The 19,683-nt window shown below is 37.1% G+C and overlaps 2 protein-coding genes across 2 annotated transcripts; one reads left to right on the forward strand and one right to left on the reverse strand.

Annotated features, from left to right (window-relative positions):
* Window positions 1–953: 953 nt before the first annotated feature.
* Window positions 954–7,725, reverse strand: LOC114479859 (myeloid-associated differentiation marker homolog). The gene is made up of 2 exons (XM_028473772.1): window positions 7,573–7,725; window positions 954–3,070 (listed from the first exon to the last, which is right to left on the reverse strand). Exon 2 carries the CDS (start codon window positions 2,965–2,967, stop codon window positions 2,086–2,088), a length of 882 nt encoding a protein of 293 aa, XP_028329573.1. The 5' UTR covers window positions 2,968–3,070; window positions 7,573–7,725; the 3' UTR covers window positions 954–2,085.
* A 1,242-nt stretch (window positions 7,726–8,967) lies between these two features.
* LOC114479412 (peroxisomal biogenesis factor 19-like) lies at window positions 8,968–17,579 on the forward strand. Its single transcript, XM_028473076.1, has 8 exons — window positions 8,968–9,089; window positions 11,213–11,310; window positions 13,066–13,228; window positions 13,986–14,071; window positions 14,154–14,327; window positions 14,407–14,577; window positions 15,452–15,496; window positions 17,001–17,579. Exons 1-8 carry the CDS (start codon window positions 9,026–9,028, stop codon window positions 17,082–17,084), a joined length of 885 nt encoding a protein of 294 aa, XP_028328877.1. The 5' UTR covers window positions 8,968–9,025; the 3' UTR covers window positions 17,085–17,579.
* The last annotated feature ends 2,104 nt before the right edge of the window (window positions 17,580–19,683 follow it).

Here is a 19,683-nt window from a genome sequence, read left to right on the forward strand (position 1 = left end):
CAATTTTTGCACCTGCAATCTTTATCTTTTTCAGCATTTGCTTTTTTTTTTTTTTGCCACTTGTGCTGCTGCGATGCATTTATTTCAACATATTTTTAAGCATAATAATAAAAAAAAAAACACACACCTCATCTCTTTTTATAATGTGATTTTATTCAAACACTGATTACATTTTCCTTTAACACTGATGTAGTTTGCACAGTAAGAACACCAGTGGTGAAGTATGAAAAAATAATCCGATAATGGCAGCGTATTTGATGGACAGATTTACGTGCTGTGCAATATCTTTATCTAAGTGTTTGTACAATGGTACATAATCAATAGGGCAAGTTATCAATCTGTGAATACTAATTTAGTGATGCATCAAGCAGAAGAACATGAATACTGAGCGTACACACATAATACTTTTATACAGTCAACATTACATAACGTCTTTGCACATATATGTTCTACTCATTTATTGCAGCTTTGCAGATACACGTCATAACAGCAGCAGAAGCTATAATATTCATTGTAACACTGTGTAAACTATGTAATACGGTAATACTTCAAGTCTTAATACCTTCGGAGAATATAACAACCATTTTTAGCTGCTGTAAATGCTGTTTGATACCAACCACAACACACCACTCAATCTCCATGTAGCATAAAGCAAATACTTTGAACATGATTGTCATTTTAAACACATTCAAAAACCTGTTTACAATGTCGACGTGTCCATAAACAAACCGGATGCTTGATGTGGCCTCTCTCATATGGAGATAGATTTATGTCTTTATTATTCAATAAAAAAACAACAACTTTTGAAACAAAACAAAAAAAAAAAGTTTATTTTTTCATTATTATTATTGAAGTCATCTTTTTTTGTATTTGGGCCATATTATGGGTAGTACATTAAATTAAATCAAAGAAAATAATTTTTTTTCTTTGATTGTAAATATTGAAGTAAACTCTTTTTTTTTTTTAATTAAAATGTTTTTTTTATTGAAGTGATATTTTTTATTGATTAATAAATACACAAATCTACCTCCATACTCTCAGAAGTTTTGAAATCAGATTATTAATACAAACCAAACAATACTTCTTCATGTGTGAAATGTATCGAAACGTCATTAAAACAGATAAAGGCGTGTTTTCATTGACGTCTGACACTTCAGCATGTCCGAGCAATCACATTCAATTCTCAAACAATCCAGTTTGGACTTGTTATCATGTCTGTGTATGTCATTAATCAAAGCCTCTCATATTTTTTATTTTCCTTTTCTGTACTGCAGTATAGAAGTAGAGAAAATACAAAAAGTATTTACAAGGCTAAGTGAGAGATGATGTCTCATGTCTATTAAAATGAAACCCCTTGCAGGCATAGAACTACTTTAAGATCTTCATTTCTATCTTATTGTCAAATCCGTGTTATACCCTGCATTCCTATTTTTAGAGAACTTTTGAAACAACCATTTGGTACCATCTATGGCAGGGGTGTCAAACTCATTGTACTTCAAGGGCCAAATACGGACCAGTTGGATCACAATAATGTCTGTTTCAGGCGGGAAAACAAACAATTTTAACATTAATGTGCCCAAGTTTGCACTTCCAGTTATAAATTAGACATAAAGTATGGAAGGCATCAACAAGATTTAAGCAATAAGTGAGAAATACTTAAATGTCCTTTGATTTATTTATTTTCTGACCAATTTTTATTTTATTTTCAGGAGATTTTTTGGAATAATTTGAGAAAAATTGCAGGATTTTGGAAAAACAATTTACAACTGAATGATTCAGTAATTTACAGTGATGCATATTTTCTCTGTCACGTTAACGTTCTCGAATCAAATAATCTGAAGTGCCGGATTTGGCCCCCGGGCCTTGAGTTTGACACATGTGATCTAAGGTGAACATTCAGTCATCTTTCCATCGCAGTGCAAAAGCTGCTCCATATTTTCTAGATGCCTGATCAACATGGCAATGAGTACGATAGCATTTGTTTGCAGCAGTATATTTGACAGCAGTGTTACAGCCTTTTATAAAAATGGACGGATTCAGATTTATTTTGAAGCATACCACGAGCTGATTGCCTTTTGTTCGACTTCAGGCGTTGACAAAAACCAGACGAGTGGAGTAGATCAGGTCGGCTAGGTAGAGGATGAAGTTGACGGCGGTGAGAACCGCCACCGCCATCAGCTTATCCCACACGCACAGCCCTACGGTGGAGCCGCAGTTATACGGCCTGTTTTTGTTTCCGCCATGCTTCGGGTCAAAGTTGAAGATTGGCCAGATGATCGTTGCGGACAGATAGAGGACTACCGCCAGTAGGGCGTAACCTGACAGGAAACGGGGGAACGGGAACGGGAGGCAGCCCGTGCACTCGCTGATGCAGAGCATGATGATGGCCGCCGACAGGATGAAGCAGATGCAGTAGACGGACATGCAGTACTTGAGCGCGTCGTGGCGATCGTACACCACGGGGTCGCTGACGAAGACGAAGATGACGCAGGCCACGAAGGTCTCACCGACTTTGAGAAGACCTGGAGCTGTAGCCATGTAGCCGGCCACCTCGCCTGGACGTGCTTTACTGATGCTTACCTCGCTGATGTAAGCGATGGTGGCCAGGCATGAGAAGACGGTAGACACGATGCGGTAGTCGCGGATCTCGCTGGGGCCTACGGAGCCTTTGAGGAAGTACAGGGGGAAGATGATGGACGCGGATAGGCAGAGGAGTGCGGCGAAGCAGGCGAAGGTGATGGGGAAGTTCTTCCAGGAAATGGGAGCTCTGGTCTGGAGGCCAAATAACTCCACCAGGATGACAAAGAGAGTACCGGCGAAGCTGAAGGCCCAGCAGAAGATGCACCAGTCTCCAGTGCCATGGAACAGTCTTCCGCCGTGCACGGCCACGGAGAAGGCCACGCAGGAGAAAATCAGGGCGGCCAGACGCGTCCATAGCAGAGGGCTGGATTGGAGAACAATAGCCATGATGTTGGTGATGAGAAAAACTGGAACGGTTCCTATTAAATGTCAGACTTTCTTTTCTCTGGGAGTCACTGCTTCAGATCATCAGCCTGTCAGCGAGTGTGAACTGTGGAAGAAGAAGAAAAAACTATTTAAACCATTGAAAGTTTGCACTTTTGGACAAAAAGTCGAAGGCAAAAACATTGGCGAGCAACAGCTTTCAACCAGAGGTGTAAAGAGTACTGACATATCCAACTCAAGTAGAAGTACTGTTACTTGAAATAAAGAACAACAAAACTGCTGTGAACATGATACTTATCTGTTTTTATTTACTCAACAATGGTTGGGTGTAGAAATGTAACAAATTACTTTACTTCTTTTAAAACGTACTTAAGTAGAAGTAAAATTTCTGATTTAGAAACATACTCAAAAAAGTACAAGTACCCATAAAAGCAACTCAATTACAGTAACGTGTACTGTAATCCGTTACTTTCACCTCTGTTTGCAACACAATCCACACCGGCTTCCCCCCTCTACATAACATTTCTGCCATGCACAATGGTGTAATTGTCCTTTCACTTTTCGAAACAACAACAACTCCAATCATGGAAACACAATCCATTCCAAAAGCCCAAATAATGACAGCACTGTGGTCAGGCCAACAGCACATCTCCATCTGCTCCAATCATCAATCTTTTTCTTTTTCTTCTTCTTGTTCTCATAGTTTCTTTCTCATCTAAACCTCCAGACTTTTCTCCCTTTACAGTCACGCTGAACTGAGTGCAGAGTGTTTCTTTTTGACATTCCTCAATGGTCATGTACTCTGCGATGGGTGTGGCGCCACAACCTCCACTGACCCCGCATCCAGTCTGTCATCAGACTCTGTACACATTTGTTCCCCTCCCACTCACAGGATGCTGATGTACACTGAAAGAGTCGAGCACATTAACGCTGTTTAACAAAAGAGTATGCTATTGTTTTGTCTAGGCCTCCTGATATCTTGGCTCGTTTGTTTTTATTCCTTTGACATCACACCAGAAAGATACATTTGAGAGGGACATGCTGCACTATCAGTATTTGTATCGGACATATCTTTCTTCACTAAACTTCAACCTAAACAAAAGATTGCATTACCATGACTGGCAGGAAATTGACTGAGTTAGGTATAATGCTAACTTTGCTAACCAGAATTTTAGCACAAATTGATTTGTTTACATATGTTACACCCCTGAACTTCTCTTTATTCAATTTTAGTGAACAATTCCAAAAGTTACATATCCAGTTTCTAACAAGTTACACATGCAAGCATTCCTCCCTATTTTTGTTGCAGTTTGATTGATCACCAGGGATTTACCCAATTAATTAAAGCTGCTGAAGCCTAAATGTTTTATCAGATACAGACATAGTGTAGGCCTCATGAACCAATAAATCAAAGGTTGTTTGCTTGAAAAACAGATTTAATTTGCCCCTTGAAATTTTGTTTTGATCTTCACTGTAAAAAATCTCTTATTGACATTGTCGGAAAAGTTTCGCACATTGCATTTTTGGATGTGGATCCCATAGATGGATGCATAGAAGTGTCTTTATTTCAATTTTACTGTTATTTTTGTGTTCTTCAGCCAAACAAGGAAGACAGTGATTGGCTTGGCTCTATTTTAGTCCTAGTTTGTTCCTGGTTTTTCCCGGGATATCACTTCACTCCGCCATTGGGATATTTCCGTAAGCAGTAAGCCCCTTTGCCACAACCTTCAGTTTGTGAAAACACCAAAAATTGTTGGCAGAGTTTTTTTTCAATAAATTTCAGTAAGAATGAAGAAAAAACACCTCTATGCGTCCGTCTTTGGTACTCCACCCACAATGCAATTCGCAAAACTTTTTCCGACAATTTCAATAAGATAGTGTTTACGATGGAAATCAAAGTAGTGATAGGCCGTTACATCGGCCGGCCGACATTATTGGCCGATTTTTGCGGTTTTTACGTGTATCGGCATCGACCGATGCGGGCTGCTGAGTTTGCCGATTTGCATTATTTAATATTTGTTAAATATTTTTTACTTATTGTCGTTCTACATCACTTTTGTTAATGTCAGTAAGTGTTCCTTTTTAAAAAAAATTGAGACTCATACCATTTGTTATCAAAAAAAATTGGTATCGGCATCTGCTCTAAATAATCCAGATCGGTCAATCCCTTCTTTCAAGCAGTAATTTCAACCTTTTCGAGCATATAATATTTGATTTATTGAGTATTTTGGAGAGCAAACACAAGAAATCTTGGTAAGAATGAAGTACAAACACTTCTGCGCATACGTCTACGGGACTCCACATCCCACAATCCAATGCAGTGAAACTTTTTCGACAATGTCAATAAACCGAGTGCTTACAGTGGAGATCAAAACAAACTTTCAAGCAGCATTTATGACCTTTTATATCTTTTTTCATGCAAATAATCTTTGATGTGTTAATCGATGAGGCCTGCACTCTTAGAATTATTCTAAAAATCTCTCTTTTTTTGCTAAAAAGTTTTGCTGAATTCCAGACTAGAGCTCTTTAAACAAAATCACATGCTAGTTCTGAAGAATTATGCTATTCCATTCCAAACCCAATACATACAGTACATGTATATCTACTTGTTTGTTTCAAAATTTGTGGTTGAGGGGGTCGAATACAGTTGAAATATTGTAAGCCGTGATGAAGGATGAGGGATATTTTAGAAATCACAGAAATACTCGGACCACACTGGCAGTTATGCCTCTTCCTCTTCGACCATTTGTCTTTGGCGTAAACCCTACACTCCTCTTAAGTTTACACAGGCGAACAGTCGTAAACAAGCAGGAAAGGCCTGTTTATATCGACCCTTTTAAACACCTGTGGAAGAATAACAACGTGGAAAGCTAAAAGTCACGTTGGTGTAAAATATTAAAACAGACGATAAAGAGACAAACGTATTCATTAAAAAAAACAAGTCTTTTGACTTTGTGCTAAAGGATAACTCTGTTCAGAGTGTGGAGGGAGGAGAGCGGGAGCTATAAAAAAAAAAGGGGAGGAACTCGGGGAACCCCTGCACCCAGCCACAGGAACACATAGTTTAAACACAGTGATGGAGTGGAATAGCAAACGTGTGAGTCACCACAGCAGCAGGCCTCTCTCTTTCACCACTCCTCCTTTTCACTCCACCTTCTCCCTCATTTGTTGTAAGATTTTCCAACTCTTACTGATGTTTTCCAGATGTGCTGAAAGTCTGGCTGCTGCTGAACAACTGCTAACATTGTCGTTTTTGCCAACTCCTTTCTTTTCTCCATTTTTTCGTCGCGTTTGGAGGCTACTCCCTCTCTCTTTTTCTTTTAGTTGTCTTCTTTCTCAGAGTTCCATTTACTCCCTCTTCTTCAGCTTTAAACTGAAGGCACCAATTATGCCTCAACCCACTCAAAATAAAAATATTTGGAGGGTCGTAATGGAAAAATCAATCCCTCTATTCCTGCTCTGGGGCTTATGGAGTCTAGTCTAGGGAGGAAAATGGAGTTGGAAGATGCCACATCAGAAAATAAATGAAGGAAGCGCAATACACTTCCCCAAACAAAATAGGTGACAATGGGGTTAATATTTCAGCAAAGCAATCAGGAAGTCTTTTTTTTTCTTTTACATTTGTGAGGAAGTGTTTTTTTCTATTCGTGAGGTCATGTGGGCTGCTTGTTTGGTTGTCATGATGACACAACATCATTCACTCAATTTTACCCATAATTCAATTACAGCGGGTTCATGGTGAATGCACTGGAGGAGCTCTGTTTGCAAACGCTGTTTTTATTGCAGTGCCTAAAGCTTATAAATGGAGAATCTCACTCAACTCATATACATATATTTTTTTATTTGTTTAACTTCTTTCAAGAAAAATGTAATAGTCTCTAGTTTTTATTAAATTAAAAAGAAAACAAAAGACGTGTAATGGTGATATTTATCTGTTGGAGTTCCACAGGGGGAAAAAAAATCCCTTTGTGTGCATTAGGTCTACGATAATGGCCGTATAGGTTTGTGGGCCTCATGCATGATGTTCATTCATTGACATTTGGAGGGGGGAGTGCCGCCTGCCACACCCTAAACTCTCATAATAAGCACATTACAGCCACACAGAGCAAAGACTGACAGAAAAATAAACAGATTCACAGCCAGCAAACATGATCTTACCACCTATATTGTAGAATCCTCCCCATTAGAATCAATTAGAATTTATTTGCAGTTGCTGGCAATGTTTCAACCAAGGATTACCATCATAATTAAACAAAATACACACAAAAAGACTATCTAGAAATAATATAAATGGTAAATATACATGTAAACATGTTTTTTTTACCTGTACCTTTTTTTTTAAAGCTTAAGAAAGAAATATAGTAATAAGAAAGCAAAAGGTAAAAATAAAAAAGTAGAGTGGAGTAGTGGATACAACATGCAAACAAACAAAGATTAAAAAAATAACAATAATAGTAGTTATTTCTTCTTATAGCTTCTATTACCATGGAAACGTACGGTAAGAAAGCACATTGCACTAACATGAATGAAAATGACTCAACTAATATATTTAAACAACTTTTTAAAGTACTTGATGTTTTATAGTTGACTTTATGAGGTTTTTCTTACCGTTTTTTCTATAACAGACAGCTTAGTGTCCTCTGTCCAGCATCCAGTAGAAAGGAGCCGCGCTTTGCTCTTCCAGTCTATCTAACTGTTCTTCTTTTACTATGGGGGCCCAGAGACTCTGTGTCCCGCCCTGAAATAACCAAATTAGGCTTCAGATGTCTGCACAACTTCTTTCTCCGTCAGCCTCAGCTCCACCTCCGCCTGTTCCTCCTCCACCCTGACAAACACACCCAGATTATTACTGAAGAACTCACCAACCACACGTTCTCCCTCCATTACATCTGGCAGTGGATCGATTTTTTTTTTTCTTTTCTTTTTTTTTTATTTAAACAAAAAAAATATTTATTTATTTTTTATTGGTATATAGGTATTCAGAGGTTCTCACCCCTAATTAATTCTATGTTTTAATGACTTAACAGCAGCACATAATCAGCCAACACCCCAATAACTAATCGTTACGAGTAAAAAGCAGTCACTGACCACACTTTTTAATCACACAAAACAGTGCATTACAACTTCAACGACTGTGACAATTTATTATCCATCCCTTTTTCTTTTCTTTTTTGTTTTTTTTAAAGAGATAAAATATAGTAAAACAAAACTCCCACGCATTGAAATATTTCGACCTGGCCCAAGTACATTTCTTCTGTTGCTCAGGATATTTGTATGCGTTGCTTAGCAACAGCACGGATAACAGTTCATCTATCATGAGTTTCCGGTCGGGGTCTAAAAAAAAAACAGTGTGACCGTGAACCCGAAGCACGTGTAACTACGCATAATCCTTTAGGTTAAATGTGGCACTGTGTCAAACTTAAGGCCCGGGGGCCAAATCCAGCCCTTCAAAGAATCAAATTCGGCCCTAAAGAGAATTTAAAAATCTAAATCCATTCCAGGCTGTCACAGCATAAACCTTAACACAATCTTTTACACACTCACTCCTAAATTGAATTTAGAGACCTATGTCATTTCAACATAACAGATTCAACTAAAAAATATCCAGAAAACTAATTCAATGACAAAAATGTGACTGATATAAACGCTGGTTTTATATATCGCGAAAAATATTGACAAAGAAAAACAATAAATGAATGATAAAAAATATAAATGAACAAGATCACAATAAATTTAGGATGTTTAGACTAGATATGCTTCACTTTTACTTTTGTATTTTTTAATGAAAAAAACCCAAAAACATATAAAATAATTTTGTGTTTTTCCTACACCTATGAATGTAAAAACTTGCCAAATATTGAGTGATTATTATTATTATTATTTAATTTATTATCTTTACTTTTAGTCTTTATTTTGAAAACAAACTGTACCTTGGGGAAAGTAGCTCGATAGGTGTCATTTTTCAGTCCCTGCCTCCTAGTGGCGCTACAGTTTGTGAGTGGCGCGGCACAGTGACGTCACTCCTGTGCGCCGCTCTGCTTTACTCCATCTGAAGATCGTTATGGCGTCGGGATCAGAAGAGGCGTCCAATGGACAAGATAACGAGTTGGACGAGTTGTTGGACAGTGAGTTTTTAAAGGAGTGTTTCACAGCTGTGTCTGAGTTCACTTTGGTGTTTTGTTGAGCTTTTAATGACATTTGTTACTCGCTGGGAGTCGGACAGAGTGACAGAGGTTTGGTTTCACATATCAGGGACCGTTTACCTTGTGTTGACATAAACTAACTGTTGTGGCATCCTGAGCCAATTATTTAAGTATTTCTTGTGTTTTTACCATTCTGTGTTGTGTCATTTCTAAATCCTATATTCCTTTCAAGAGTTTATCACACATGTGTGGCCTAATTTGTTGAGTGCTCACCTACTTATTTTAAAAATAGCTGAGAAATGTGTAACTTTGACTCAGTAAATCATTGATAAAAGTGTCCTTGTTTTCCCAGCAATGTATTAATGTGTCCCCTGTTCGAATCACTGCCCTTAGCCCTAATGCTGAAGCCTATGGATAATATGATGCTACAGAACGCTGGTAATGAGCATGATGCTCAATATAAAAATGTCCTTTAAAAAAAAAAAAAAAAAAAAAAAAAACCAGCTCTGGTTTTCTCGAAAGAAAACACTAGATATATTTTTTTCACTGCTTCCCTGCATTATAAATGCTCAGTCAGTCATTTTTATTCCCATTAAACCTATAAGTAAATTATTAAGAGCACTATTAGGGGTTTTCCCCTCTAAAACAACCAGAAATGTACCAGATATTATATCTTTTTGCTTTTTTTTTTTTTTTTTTTTTTCATGCACCGGTGAATTAATTTGACAAGACTGTTAAAAACGTACTTTATTATATTTTTCTACATGTAAAGAGACACTTTAACTATAAGATATGCTTGTGTGATTATTACCAGCTTTGGTTTATTAGAAATAAAACACTAAATATTTATTTTTACTACTTTCCTGCGTTATACAGCCTCGGTTAATTCATATAGAGCTTAACTGCACTTTTAATCCTAATAAACCTGTGAGTAAATTATTAAAGGTCCTATATCATGCAAATCAACTTTTATGAGTTTTTAACCTTGTAACAATGTTAATTATTTATCAAAAACACCCCCAAAGTATTATTGGGATTCTTTCCTGCATCTCTGAGAAATCCTCAATAATCCTGCTCTCTGAACAGCTTCTCCGCCCTCTTCTAAAAAACGAGCGGTTCAAATTCTAGTTACGTCACTAGAGTTCTGAACCGTCCCTTCCAGGAAGTGTCTGCTGCTGGTGCCACGCCTCCACAGTGAACATACACGCTCATTCTCTCTGGTGCTACAGGCATGCAAGCGGCTGAAGAACATCTGTTTGGATGGTCATTGTCCTTTCTTCTCCAGTCTGCACAGGGAAAAGAAACAGACTTTGTTTTTGTACCAAACAATAATGTCTGGTAACCAAAAATGCGCATCCGTCTGCGAAAGTCTTCGGAATGTGTACAAACTTCCTAAAGAAGAATCTACTCGCCAGAAGTGGTTGTAATTTATCTCTGGGAGCATGCGACACACCATCCAGGCAGCAGCCATTAGTCTGTGATTGTCACTTTACAGAACACTGCTTGGTGAACCTTGGCCAGTTCCAAAGTGGATTGTCCAGTAAATTACACCTTCAAACCGGAGTGATTCCCACATTAAAACCCACTGATGGAGAGGCCACAGCCGTAAATCACATAAACCTCTAGCTAAATGTTATCCATACTCACTTCTCTGTCTTTATATTTGAAATACATTCTCTAGAACTGTTTACAAAGTTTGGTGGGTGTGCCTGTTGCCCATGCTGCCAGGGCTTTAGGGCTACGTCATGAAATGGGAGGCACTCACACGACAACAGAAACCATGCGTCTCAATTTCCGGGTTGAAAGAAAATAAGTCATATTTCTTAATAAATTTGTGTTTTATTTTGCAAAATGTAAAATATTACCCATATGTAGCTGTAATTGATTAAGGAAGGTCTTAATATAGCATGATGTAGGACCTTTAAGAGGTTTACAACAGATTCAACACAAAAAAAAAAATCACAAAATATTCACAAAACTAACACCATGACAAAAAATGTGACTTGGTTTATATAGAAGGTTATTGTCCTCTACAACAGCCAGACATTTAACAGATATTGCAACAGCCCTAATATCTTTTTGCTTGTTTTTTGTTTTTTTTCTAGGTGCACTGGATGACTTTGACAAGACAGCAGCCTCTCCGGCCCCTGGACCTGCAGCTACAGCTGCTTCGTCCTCAGACAAGATGAGTGGAGCTGCAAAGGTCACTTTTTTATGTCCACAATAGTTTTCATTTACAGTCCAAATCATATTTGTTAGCTTCATTGGAGTGTCCAAACTGAATAAATACAGTGACCTCTTGTCCAGGATGTGCCCTGCCTTGTATCCTGAGTATACTTGGAGTGGCTCCTGTAATAGAAAATGCAGGATGTTCATTGTGTGGTTAAGGGTTTTTACTTTTCTCTATTTATAGTAAATGTGTTCCTCAACCAAGTTCCTCCTGACATTTGAACCCCAACTCTGCTAGTGTAGTTCTCAGATTAGAGTTAATTATCTTCTGTAAAGTCTAATGGAATTGAATCAGTTTCACATGAGTTACTTACTTTCTACTATTGTGAATATTCCCAACTTGTTGAATGTGTTTCTAAAACCAAATCAAGTTCAGAGCAAATACGGACCAGTTTGATCTCAAGTTTAAACATTAATGTGCATTTCCATGTGTATGTAATATGTAAACTTTGTAAAGAATGTAAGACACAGACAATATTCAAGCATTAGGTGATAGATTACAGTCCCTGCAGGATCTTTACCTTAAAATTCCTTGATTTTGTGACCAATTTTTAAATCTAATTTGGGGAAGATTAGTGGAATAATGTGAAGAATTTAGTTATTTTAACAGTTTGAGAAAATTGACTGTCATCATGTGATATAAGCATAAGAAAACTTTAAGGCCTTTATATATTGTTAAGATATATATGACTGAGTTAGTTGTTAATTTGCACAACGATGAATGTTTTCTCTGACATTTTTACCATCTCCTACGGGCCGCATTGCAGGCGTTTTCAACCTTGGGGTCAGGACCCCATTTAGGTTCATGAGACACTGGGAGGGGTCGCCAGATGCCTTCAAGAAACTAAGAATATATATATATATATATATATATATATATATATTAACAATTTGAGCCCATTTTTGCTTATTTTTACCCTTTTTTTTTGCTACTTCATCAAACTTTTTTATTTTTTAACCCATTTTTGCCACTTCTCCATCAAATTTCAAAGCCTTAGATGCACATTATTTTTTCATTTTCAATACATATTCAGCACTTATAAACCCTTTCCACCTAATGTCACATATATTGACCCATTAATGTCACTTTTAACCTCTTTTCACCATATTTCATGCTTTTTTTTTTTTTACCAATTTAACCACATTCACAATTTGTCATGGCCATTATTTGCCAGTTGAAACTAATTGTTCCAATATTGACACTTTGGACCCTTTTTATCACTTTTTCTCTTTATTTGTGTCCACTCTAATTTGAAACTGTTAAAATCCCATTTCAACACCTTTTCCACCATTTTTGGTCACTTTCAGCCTAGTTTATTTCTGATTAAAACAAGGATTTACATCTTTAAGATGACTATACTATGGAGCAAATAATAATAAACTTATTGCATAACAGTGGGTATTATTCAGATAAATAAATAAATATGGTTATCACAGATTCATAGAACAATGGACCATCATTTTGTTGACTTTATGGATGGGCCCCAAAAATCTCTCCTTTTTATTCCTCCTTATAGATGACCCTGTCTCCATATGACTGTTCTTCAATGTTCATGTCTTTGTTCAACTACCTTCAGCTGTAGTGGGGGTCCCCGCTCTCTGGAACCTTTATTTTGGGGGTAGTGAGCTGAAAAGTTTGCAAACCACTGATCTAAAGGGCCAGATTTGGCCCCCAGGCCTTGAGTTAAACATGTGGTTTACACTAACATGTTTGTTATCCTGTGTGCAGCCCCCACTCCTCGAGGACTGCAAGCTCTTTGAGACCCTGTTTGAGGGGGACATGGCCACCCAGGCCAAGGAGGAGTTAGAGAAGGCCATGAGCGAGCTGGCCCAGGAAGAGCCAGAGTTACTGCAGCACTTTCAGAAACTGTCAGAAGCTGCAGGAAAAGTCGGTAAGACTTCTAGTTTTTAAACGTGTGCTTTATTCCAGGGTTGGGTCAGTTACATTTTTCAATTACAATTACGTCTTCAGTTATCCATGTTCAATTAGATCTTAATTATGATTACGGTGAGCGACATTTCCAATCACAATTATTTATTCTTCCTTTAAGTCAATTACAATTACGTTACTGAAACGGAAATAAAGATTCCATAAAACTTCACCTCCTCCTGTGTTCGCTTTCCGTTAGCATCTCTTATGATAATGGGTCAGTTTTGACCCATGTCTTAAATCAGCTGTAAAATACACAAAAATATATTATCAATCATTTAATTTGTTTTTCATCTCTTGGTTACCTTGTTACCTAGGCTTCCTAATCAATGAAAATATTGGTATTAATATTTTTGGTGTGGACGTCCGAGTCTTTTTTCTGTCACTATACCCATAGATATCAAATTTATTTAAATGATAAAATGATCCTGAGCAAAATAGACAGAAAGTGGGAAAAGTTTATTTTAATAATAATAATCCATAGGTTTGCATTTAAACTATAATTGACAATTTTTAAATAATTACAATTTCAACGTCAATTATTTGAACTATTACAATTCAAGTACGATTAAAACAGAAACATATATTTTCAATGACAATTACAATTAAATCATACCTGTAATTGATGATCAATTACGCGATTACATTTATAACTGACCCCAACCCTGCTTTATACCGTGTTTTCCCTTTTTACGCTCTAATCTGTGTGGTTTGACTAGGCACTGACGCTGCCTCACAACAGGAATTTACATCCTGTCTAAAAGACACTCTTAGTGGTCTGGCTAAGAACGCAGACAACCTGCAGGTGAGTGTGTGCAGGAGTCAGGTGACGGAGAGATGTAGGGATCATTTATCTAGATTGGCGTATTTTCATGTGTTTGTTCCAGTCTACAGGACTAGCCGGAGAAGATCTTGTCAAAACCCTGGAAGGCCTGGGTTTGGACGACAGCGGCAATGCAGGCAGTGATGATGGAAACATTCTGCCCATCATGCAGTCCATCATGCAAAATCTGCTCTCAAAGGAAGTGCTTTACCCCTCCCTCAAAGAGATCACCACCAAGGTCAGCCTTTGATTTAGTTCTACAATTTAATAGAGTCCTTTAGTTCAGGGTTTATAACTACACCCACTCACCATTTCAGTACCCAGAGTGGCTAGAAGCTAACAAAGCAACGCTCAGCCCCGACGACTACCAACGCTACGAAAACCAGGCCAAAGTTATGGGTGAGATCTGCAGTCAGTTTGAGAAGGAGGAGCAGGGAGCAGCAGATAAAGACGGAACGTTTGAGAGCATCATGGACCTGATGCAGAAGGTAACGCAGGACAAAGACTCACAGCAACAAAGCTTTTTCTTGGTGAATGCTGCAGGAAAGAATTTAAAATTTGAGTCACAGTTTGGTTTTTACCATTTAGGTACATTTGCACTTTCTGAGTGTAAATATATGTAAATGTTATGATATATTTGAATATATTGACTTTATATATATAACTTATAAAGGTTGATTCTAAGATCAAAACCTTTCTAGATGTATTAAATTCATTTCCACTGGAACATTATTCCACTGGAATACTGACCATAAAGACCAGTAGTGTCAAACTCATTTTACTTCCAGGGTGACATACAGTACAACCTAGTTTAATCTCAAGTGGGCCATGGAGGAAAAATACAGATTTTTTTTTTTTTTTTTTTTTTTTTTTTGGGGTGGGGGGTAAAGGAGCATTTTCATTGCTTTTGTACTTAAATTTAGATTTTTGCTTTTAACAAAAATGTCTCTGAATGTCATAGGTATCATTAATTAGACACTAATATTAGGAACTCCAGGATCTCGTACTTCAGAAGTTCTCAAACTTGTGAACAAAAAAATTAATTATGAAGTTTGAGGGCCCTGCAACCATGAAAAGGAGCAAGTGAGTTGGAAAATGGATTGATGGTGTAATTTAGAGAGAAAGAGAGAGAGTGTGTGTGAGAGTGAATTTGAAGGGACTGAGATATCTGGAACTTAAATTTATGATTTTTGTTGTGATAATTATTTATTTTTTTTTTTTTTTAAACAAAATGTATGAAAATACAAACTCAATCTTCCCCTGCTCTGAAGGAAAGGTCCGCAGGCTTGAGTGTGACACGACTGATATAGAGCCGTTAATAAAACATATTACCGTACTTATAATGGTGGTTTCTACCGACAGCTTCAAGAACTGGGTGAGCCACCCAAGGAACTAGCAGGAGATGCAGTAAGTACTCATTTTGTTTTTTTTCTTTTATATTTTTGTGTGATAAATGTAGAAACGACCAACAAGAACACAAACCTCCACCAAGCGCCAAATTTCCTCTTTGCTTTGGTGTGGTCAGTTATCTGGATCAATAATCCTGATCATTTTACCATCATCATTCACACTTTAAAGGCTTGGAAGACATTTACATCTCCATTAATAACAATGTAGCAGGTCCAAATGTATTTTTTGGGAAAAATAATCATGATATGTGCAATCCAGATCCAATCCAGATGAAACTCGGTAGGATAATTTAGTAACCAACCTGACATAACTGAGTCAAAATTCATACAGATTAGTCAAATTGATAGAGGAATTTTTCAAATTTCGTTAATGATGAGAGAGAGGCATTTTTTCCATTTTTGAAACTGATCCAGAATCAGTTTATTGATCCAGATCCCCACCAGAAATTAGATGGAATTTTCCATGGCATGAGGTATATTATTGGTTAAATATTTTGTCAAAATCCATGAAGTACTTCTGATGTAATTCTGCAAACAAACAAATGCCAGTGAAAATACTACCTGCTTAATGGAGGTAATAACATCAGATTACCAGTAGTATTTTAGGCTTTAGCTTTGAAGAAAAGAAACAGAATTATCTTTAGGATGAACAGCGTTTTGTGTAAATTATCTTCTGAGCTCCACACAGAGGTTCCGACCTTTTTAGAGACATTATTTTTTTTATAATGTTTGTTATAGTGTGTTACAAATACAGAGTAGCCAGGATTAGTGCACAAAGTGACAAGTGCGTCACCTCAGATATTTTTATTCTGCATTTTATATGAACTAGATTCATATTTGAGAAAGTTTAAGTATATGATAGTTATTTAATATTTATTGTGCGTGATGTGTATTTGAAAAATATTAATAATTCCAAAAATGTTAAAAATAGAACTTGTATCCATTTTTTTTTACCTATTAGAAGAATTTTCAGGTGACCCCATTTTAGTTCCAGGCGACCTCACATGGAGTCCCGACCCGATGGTTGAAAAACCTGCCTTAATATGTTTCATTTGTTCAGACAACTTTTTTTCAGGAAATTTAGTTTGATCTCCTGACATGTTTCAACCGTCAACTGCCAGTCCACCTCAGACGCGTCTGCTGATTGCTATTGATGTGTCCTTATTAGTTCTTTCTGGGCATGGCCAAGTTGTAATTCTGGCCACGCCCCCTGTCGCCCATTGGCCTCTGGAGAAGAGAGTCCCAGGTGTGGGAGAGTAAAAATGTTCCCTTATTCCTGTTGGTGTTAAATCTCTGCTTCCTGGTCTTAAAGCGATCAGCAGATGCCTCTGCGGAAGACTGACAGTTGACAGTTGAAACATGTCAGAAGATCAAAGTAAATTTCCTGAAAGAAAAAAAAGTTGTCTGAATAAATGACATCATATATTAATTTTAACAAGAAGACAGAATGAACCTTCTGGAATGATCTTCTCAGCTTGTAATTTGCTGTTTCTACTCCACAGCCTCCTCTCCTAAACACAGACTCCCTCCCTCTCCCAGGAGGCCTGGGGGGGGCCGGTTCAGCAGAGCAGTGCTCCATCATGTGACACAGTACAGCTGATCTGGTCCAATCAGAAACCATCCGAGCCCAGAGAATCAGTCTGTGTGGCAGAAACATCAGGGAGATGGTGACGGGTCAGCCACGAGCGTGACCAAAAACCCTTGGACATGTTCTCCCTCTGGAAGGAAGTGGACGACAACAGCAAACATTGTTGGCAGAAGAAGAAAAAGGAGAAGAAGAAGGACCTCCACTCTCTCTCTCTCCACTTATTTAAATCACTGCTCACACAACAAAGAACATCCATGCTTTGGTTCATCAGTTGTCACACTGTATTTCATATAGAATCACATTTTGCAGAGTAGCACGTTGCAATTTCATTTTAGTTTTTGACTAAATTTAAAAAGAAAAGTAATAAATGCTGAGGTTTAGACTTAAACTAAATCAAACAAACATGATAAATATGCTAAAATATTAACTTGTGAATAATGAGAAACCAGTGTTCGTTAAATCATTTGTTTTAAAAAACAGTTGGGAATAACATAGAGAAATGTGTCATGAGGTTCTACCCGCCTCTAGTACTTTACCTAATCTAATAAAACTGGTGTTGTTCTCCCATATCGATCACAAGTGATTGAAATCATATCCTGGATGCCTTTCCTGTGGTTCTGTGGTGATTATAGTGTAGAGTTACCGTGTGTTTTCCCTGAGCTTTAATAGCTTTGTTACAGTTTGCGCTTGTAAATGTTTTACAACGTTTACAGCCTATTGGCGCAAACTTGTTTCAATTAGAATTTTATCCCAATTTCTCCCAAAAATTAAGAGATAGTTTTGCCACATCTGCCACAAGGGGTTTGTGTGCTGATGTGGAAGCAGCTGTCGACTAAAGTCTACCTTAATAAAGGAGGTGTAGTTTGAAAAGGATCAATCAGAGAAGAGGCTGCAGTGAGGGTTTCACAACTGTTTTTTTGTTTATTGTTTTTTGTAATTTTGATGCAGATGTTTTAAGTGAGGTGTGAGGCCAATGTCCTCAAAACCATTGAAAGAAGTACCATCCATGACTTGTCACTTTTTGTTGTTAATGTATTAAACAAATCATTTTATTGCAAATTATCATGCCACTGTGTCTCAATCTACGTGAATGTATATTACACTATAATAACAGCGATGAGCAACTTTTATTTACAGTGGAGGCTACAAAGATGTGATTGTATGTGGTCTGAGGACCACGTTATAAACATTCATGTCAGCATTTAGAATAACGACCAATCTGAGCGATAACAGGAATGAATGAAGGGTCTGTGTGTTTGTATTCGTATTTTTTTTGTGTTTTTCTGTCATGTTTTTGGATGTTTTTGTCTGTTTTTCATTCCTTATATTGTTTTTTTTTTTTATTTGTTTTTGCAAATTAATTCCATTACAACTGGTACAGTATCATACTTGCAGTCACTTTTGTTTATGATCAAATACACAGTCACATTCCCAATCCCTTCAAAACATCAACTGAGTCAAAATAACAATGAATCAAATAAATACATTGTACAAAAAATATAAATAAACACAAACAACAAACACACACGGATGCCTATGTGTCCGTTATAGAAGGCATTGTTTTCAGTTTTATTTCATTTATTTTTGTCTTTGTGTGTTCCTCTCAATGTTTTGTGTTTTTCTTTCATTTCGTGTACAGTGTTTCTGTTGAAATGTCCAGTGTTTTTTAAAAAAATTGATTTTGTTTGTTTTGGGGGCTGCATAGAATTAGACCGAAGGCCTCATATGGCCTGCGTGCCACAAGTTGCCAATGTCTGCACTATAACATGCAAGTATATGATTGTGGTGATTCCACTTATATGTATGCACTATAGTTTAGACCCAAGTCATTCATTTCCAATAAATAAGATTAATGTCCAAGTCTATTAAAAAGCCCATTTTCTTTTCACGTACATGTTGAGTATACAGGCCGGAACCCGTCGTGTATGTAAACTTTAAAAAAAAAGCTACATTTTATTATTTAAAAAAAAAATAAAAATCTAATATCACAATTGGGTTGCCATAATCATTCTTTTAGCTTCTATCTCAGCATATTAAACCAATATTTCGCTCACATTTACGTTAAACTGAGGATTCCCAAACAAAGTACTACGTGCAAAACACAAATCCAAATATGAACAGAACAGAGCTGCAAGCTCATCATGTTTAATGTTAAAATATATTTGAAAACAAAACAAAAACAAACGTGTTTATAATTTAAAAGTCTCCTTTTTAAATGCTGAGATTGGAATGAAGATGGCAACCCAACAAATTGCAATATTAGATATTTTAGCCTAGATGTACTTCTAGAGGGTACAGACTGTCACTCCCGCGTCTCCTTTCCTCATCTTAAAGACAATTTGAACGCTCTTTTATCATGGCCACCACTTAAACACTTCAGGGGTTTTAAGAACAGGGGGTAGGAAATGAGCTAGGAGGGACTATTCGGACGCCGCCACACATTTTTAATTATTTTTAAATAGCAGGGTTTCAATCTTTTAAATAGTACACGAACTTCCATAAAATAGGCCGACCTGATGTAGACGCGTTTCGCGCAGGCGTTTAAAGGATTCGGTAGTGACACACATAGATATATATATCAAAGGTGACACACCTAT

The sequence above is a fragment of the Gouania willdenowi genome, chromosome 17 (assembly GCF_900634775.1).
Source record: "Gouania willdenowi chromosome 17, fGouWil2.1, whole genome shotgun sequence".
Classification (NCBI taxonomy): Eukaryota; Metazoa; Chordata; class Actinopteri; order Blenniiformes; family Gobiesocidae; genus Gouania; species Gouania willdenowi.

Excerpts from the sequence above, each read along its gene's own strand:
- LOC114479859 (XM_028473772.1), bottom strand. The coding sequence starts at position 2,967 with ATGGCTATTGTTCTCCAATCCAGCCCTCTGCTATGGACGCGTCTGGCC.
- LOC114479412 (XM_028473076.1), top strand. The coding sequence starts at position 9,026 with ATGGCGTCGGGATCAGAAGAGGCGTCCAATGGACAAGATAACGAGTTG. Across the intron at positions 14,328-14,406 it reads TCAAAGAGATCACCACCAAG|TACCCAGAGTGGCTAGAAGC; the intron begins GTCAGCCTTTGA and ends TCACCATTTCAG. Across the intron at positions 15,497-17,000 it reads AGGAACTAGCAGGAGATGCA|CCTCCTCTCCTAAACACAGA; the intron begins GTAAGTACTCAT and ends TCTACTCCACAG.